Source organism: Priapulus caudatus, unplaced genomic scaffold (genome assembly GCF_000485595.1).
Source record: "Priapulus caudatus unplaced genomic scaffold, Priapulus_caudatus-5.0.1 Scaffold1430, whole genome shotgun sequence".
NCBI lineage: Eukaryota > Metazoa > Priapulida > Priapulimorpha > Priapulimorphida > Priapulidae > Priapulus > Priapulus caudatus.
This window is the reverse complement of record NW_014578491.1, coordinates 2,121-7,913: the sequence shown is the minus strand read 5'-3', so window position 1 is coordinate 7,913 and position 5,793 is coordinate 2,121. Positions and strand designations below refer to the sequence as shown.

The window sequence follows — 5,793 nt, the reverse complement described above, 5'->3', positions numbered from 1 at the left end:
TGTTTCTTATCAAGTCCCTAAAGCGGAAGATATAATTACAGCATTTCACAAAGTGAAAGACCGTGCATAATCGAAGCACTAGCTAGCTATCGTACGCTTATGCTGAAAACAGTTGCGGCTGCACGTTCGTGCGCACGAGGACGGGCATTTCGTGCGGGCGGCCCGGGCAAGAATTTATCGAATGTGGCTGCCCATAAAGTACCGAGTGGATGACATTCCATATCAATAGAAATTGTGCGTCTGGCACTGAAATCCACGATAATGGAACAAAAAGAAAGTAAGAATGGCCTAGAGAAATATGAACAAGTGGGAAGAATGTCCACGTAATGGTGCTACTCTTTGATGGCACATGTACACTTGTCTTCCTTAAAAGCATCAATTGGCTTCACTCATACTCCTAAGTTCCCACGACCCTAAGCCTGGAAGTAATTATTGGTTATTTTGATATGTGAGTAGAATAGCATATGCAATAAGCAGGAAATGCTGACAGGTAAAAAATAATGGAGGTCGTGGTAAGCTATATGCTAGAACAGCGTAGACTATTTCTCGAATCGGGGCAAGTAATTTGTTTTAGAATGCAAGCTTTTCTTAGCTGCTGCATCAGATGGTGCTCATTTGCATGCAAAAGTAATAATGCATACTGAAAAAGAAAAAGAAGATAGCCAAAATAAAATCGACACAGCAGCACGCATCAACAGTAAAAATGTTGACAATGCCTGTTGATGGTCTGCATGGGCGAGAAACGAGTATTTTACGTGGGGGCATTATAAATGCGCCCCGTGACAGTGTATTATTAGGCACGCCAGAATGCAGGAGATACAGTGATTTCAAAGAGTTGTTCACAAATAATTGTGCGGCAGTATACAAGCGCATTCCCAAAACTAAGCATTGGGGTCACGGTGCCGGCCATGGCAAATATCATATTGGAGTCGTTTAACGAAAATAAGCAGTGAGAAACCCCTGAGCAAAGAAATATGCATGTAATAAGTTGACTTTATATTGGGGGCTTCCTTCGATCCGATGCTTAATAAGCAATACCATTGTTGCAGTAGAAAACAAACAGTAGAGATACTAAAAATTACGTTATGCCAAAGCAAAACTGTGTTTAATCGACAGTAAAAGACCCCTCCCTAATGCCTGCGCCCCGCCCACTCCCCCGCGGCCCCCCCTGAAAGCAATTTTATTAGCGCATGCACTAATTATCATGAATCACAGGGCTGCAATCACCCAAGTAAACGGACAAAGCCGTTCACATCTCCCTCGCGCGATATGTTCAAACTTCTTTTTTTGTCCATTCCCCCCCCCCCCCCCCCCCACCTGGGGCTGTGTGCCCCACACCCTGATCCCCATAGTTGCTTTTGCGGATGACAGAGCTCAGTGCTAATGGAAGCGGAACCAGCAGCTTGAAAACGCAGTGTAGGGATGATACTGCGGTACTGAAGTCAGGTCGCCGTGGCGAGGCTATGTAGCAGCATGGTCGCGGCTGTACGAATGCAAAAGCATTATCGTCAATTTTTCATATTATGCAGAGCAGTTATTCATCAATCACAATGCCACTGAGGCACACCATTAATGAGAATGCCCAGTGCAACAACCTGAGATTCCATCAGAATGTCTTGCAGACCTAACACATCCAAAGCGTATTCAATTCAATTCAATATAAAGAGCATGCCGGTGTGGAAAGGCTCACAACACACAGTATGAGAATCACCGACGTGAGATGTCATGCAGTTTGCGCAGTGATCGTTTACATATATGTCCGTATAGAGTATACTAGGCATACAGTATAGAATGCCTTGTCAAAAACTTACAGCATGCGTTTCACTGCCAAGATTTTGTCAGCGACTGTATAAAACATTGGTGTAGCATGCTTGAGTGTTATTTGTGAAAGGAAGCCACAAGGTTTTTATAACGGAGAACTACCTCGGTCCCTGCCAAACTGATGTGATATGTAGCTGTATACATACGCAGCAATTTAATGTTACTATGATCGAGGCACTATTGGTCAGAACCGAAACTGAATGGCTACAACCAGCCACGTCAGCAAAACAGCTAAATAGGAAAGTAGTAGCTGTAGCAAGCATAGAAAAATTATACTATTTAGTATTATAGTTCATCCATTTCTAAAACGCGCTCACCTGCACAATTTACGGTGACTGTGTGTGTTTACAAATTATCAGCTAATGGCATACGTGATGTTGGTATTTACAAATTATCAGCTATTATATGGCAATACGGTGATATCACTAGCCGCAAAAACTAAACCAGGCCACAAGACTAACTGTAAATATGCAAGGCAGGCAAACATAGGGGGATACACTGCCAATTGTATATTGGTTAATCATGTGCCTGCCAACAGTGTGGCTCATTTTTGGGGGTTTAGATAATCAGCGTACACTGACACAAGCATTCAACAGGGCAGATACAAAACAGCAAGCCGCAGCAAACTGATAGCCGATAAGAAAATTACACCGAGAACAAGAATTCCGCCCAGCATATGTAATAGTTGCCCCGTATCAATATCACAGACCTTTCATCATATAATCTAACACGAAATTTCTCCAAGAATAGCGTGACGTCATACACAGAGCCATTAATATATGAAAGATTCGCTGATATCGAAGCTACATTCATATGACGATGCGACGCGTCAGACGCAGACCGAGAACAAGCTGGTTGTAAAAGAGTATATATTACGCAGGTCAAGTAATCACCACAGTTGGCGATAAAGTAAGCTATAATTGCCTAACAGTAGAGGCTATTCTGCTCTCACATCTTCTTGGAATGCATGTGGCAATGGCGTTCTCCTGCCAGTGTGAGGTTCCTTGCTCCATTCAGTTCGCCACTTCTCCGTCAGGTTAGCCAATGCAAGAATTCTGATGCTGCGATGTCTAGCCATTATAAGTCATCACGGTGTCTTGCCCTTTGACGAATTTCCATCGAATGCATCATTCTAAACGCAACATAATTTCAACAATTGTATCTCGTCATGCATCATATTGTTTTTGGGCAGTTCAAGGCTCCATTTAAATTAACGATGAACCTATTTTCAATGCCAATGCAGTATACCGCACTACGGTTTCGGTCGACAGATGGCGGCGCATGCGCTTAAGGCCCCGTTGCAGAGCTTAAATTGGGCGACTGTGTTAGCTCATGCGACTCGCACGCTTGCGATTCTAGAATCGCGGGCAGCCGGAGGTCGCATGAGAAATCGCTAGGTCTGCGGAACGTGCGCTCTGCGATTCTGGTCGGCTTGCGGCGAGTGCGCAAGAAATCAGAACAGTTGATTTTCAGCAACCTCGTCGTCTCCGAAATCGGCTTCCAAATCCGCATGTGTGGGGGTAGGCAAGCACTTGAACCGATGACAAATTCTCATCTGACCAAATCAAGCGAGCAGCCCGATCCATCGTTCATATGTGATATTTCAATATGGCCTACGTCTCACGATTTGATTTGGTTTTGTTTCGGATCCACAGATCCGATCCAATGGATTCGTTATCGACTGTTTTTGGTGTCGGGATCACTTGATTCGTCGATCCACTGAACCCGACCCTGCTAGCGGAGGCGGATTCGAACAGATCGCAATATGGGCGGCCCGGCACCTCAGCCAATCACACTTGGTTCTTTCGTATGCAACCATCCGTGATAGGTCCAACGAAAACGTGAACGCGGAGAAAGTGAGTTTTAGCAGTGATTGGTTTGGTCGTGCCGTAGCCATGATTTGGCTAATAATTTGGCTAAGTAGCCTTAATAATTTTGAAATATTTAAGCCATTTTGGGCCAATATTTGAGCCGTTTTGGGGGGGGCGACCGCCCCCACCGCCCCCCCCTGGCTACGCGCCTGGTCGGGTTCAGTGGATCGAGATCAAGTGATCCGACCAAACAAACAGTCAGATAAACGAATCCATTGGATCGAGATCTGTGGATCCGAACAAACCAAACAAATGTGAGCGTAGCCATATTGAAATATCACATGATGAGATGGTGCTCGCTGATTGGTCAGATGAGAATTTGTCATCGTTCCAAGTCGCTTCCTACCCCCACACATGCGATTTGGAAGCGATTTCGGAGCGACGAGTTGCTGAAAATCTTCTGAGATTTCTTGCGACTCGCCGCAAGCGACCAGAATCGCAGTCGCACGTTCCCGCAGACCTAGCGATTTCTCATGCGACTCGGCTGCGATTCTAGAATCGCAGCCGAGTCGCATGAGCTAACAAGTCGCAATTAAGTCTGCACGGGGCTTAACGCATGCGCGCCATCTGTCGACCGAAACGTAGTGCGGTAACTCGCATTGCATTGAAAATAGGGTTCATCGTTAATTTAAATGAGCCTTGAACTGCAAAAACAATATGATGATGACGAGATACAATGTTGATAATTATGTTGCGTTTAGAATGAGCATTCGATGGAAATGTCGTCAAAGGGCAAGACACCGTGGATGACTTATAATGGGCTAGACATCGCAGATTCAGAATTCTGCATTGGCTACCTGACGGAGAAGTTGGGAACTGATATGAGCAAGAACCTCACACCGGAGGAGAAGGCCATTGCACATGCATTCCAGAAGATGACTGAGGAAAACCTCTACTGGTAGGCATATAGTATTTATGCAGACCTGTGGTGATTACTGACCTTGATAATATTATCTCTTTACAACCCAGTGTTTTCGGTCGTGGTCTACGGTCGGATCTCATATGAAGGTAGCTTCGTATCGCGATCTTTCATATATTAATGGCTCTGTATATGACGTTACGTATTCTTGGAGAATTTCGTGTAGATTTATGATGAAAGGTCTGTGATATGATAGGGGCAACTATTACATATATGTGGGAATTCTTGTCTCGGTGTAATTTTCTTTCGATATCCAGTTGCTGGGCTTGCTGTTTTGTTTCTGCTGTGATGTGTGTTAGTGTGCTGATTATCTAACCCCCAAAAATGAGCCACACTGTTTGGCAGGCACATGATTCACCAATATACAATGCAAGTGTATCCCCCTATGTTTGCTTGCTTGATATTTACAGTTAGTTGTGGCTGGTTAGTTCGGGCAGTGATATCACGTATGCCATATAATAGCTGATAATTTCATTTTGTAAATACACACATCACGTATGCCATAGCTGATAATTTGTAAATACACACAGTCACCGTAAATTGTGAGGGTTTAGAAATGGATGAACTATAATACTAAATAGTATAATTTCTATGCTTGTACAGTAGGCCTACTACTTTCCTATTTAGCTGTTCTGTGAGTGGTGTAGCATTCAGTTTCGTTCTGACAATAGTGCCTCGATCATAGTAACATTAATTCAGATATGTAGTACAGCTACATTCACATCAGGGAGGGGGTAGTTCTCCGTATAAAACCATGTGGTTCTTTCACAAATAACACTCCAAGCATGCTACACCAATGTTTTATACATCGCTGACAATCTTGGAGTGAAAGGCATGCTGTAAGTTTTTGACCAAGGCATATACTTATGCCTATATACTTATAGGCATATATGTATAAGCGATCCACTGGCAAACTGATGACATCTCACGTCGTATTCTCATACGTGTGTGTGAGTTCCACACCGGCATGTCTTATATTGGAATGATTGGAATACGCTTTGGATGTGTTGGTCTGCAAGATGTTTCTTATCAAGTCCCTAAAGCGGAAGATATAATTACAGCATTTCACAAAGTGAAAGACCGTGCATAATCGAAGCACTAGCTAGCTATCGTACGCTTATGCTGAAAACAGTTGCGGCTGCACGTTCGTGCGCACGAGGACGGGCATTTCGTGCGGGCGGC

At 44.1% G+C, this 5,793-nt stretch overlaps 1 protein-coding gene across 1 annotated transcript in view; it reads left to right on the top strand.

Annotated features, from left to right (window-relative positions):
- The window catches only part of LOC106816605 (failed axon connections homolog), an 11,746-nt gene extending 6,399 nt beyond the window's left edge, over nucleotides 1-5,347 (top strand). The window contains exon 3 of the mRNA XM_014821226.1: nucleotides 4,394-5,347. Within this exon, the coding sequence (XP_014676712.1) occupies nucleotides 4,394-4,594 (201 nt within the window). The 3' untranslated portion in view covers nucleotides 4,595-5,347. The remainder of the gene's footprint in view (nucleotides 1-4,393) is intronic.
- Nucleotides 5,348-5,793: the final 446 nt, after the last annotated feature.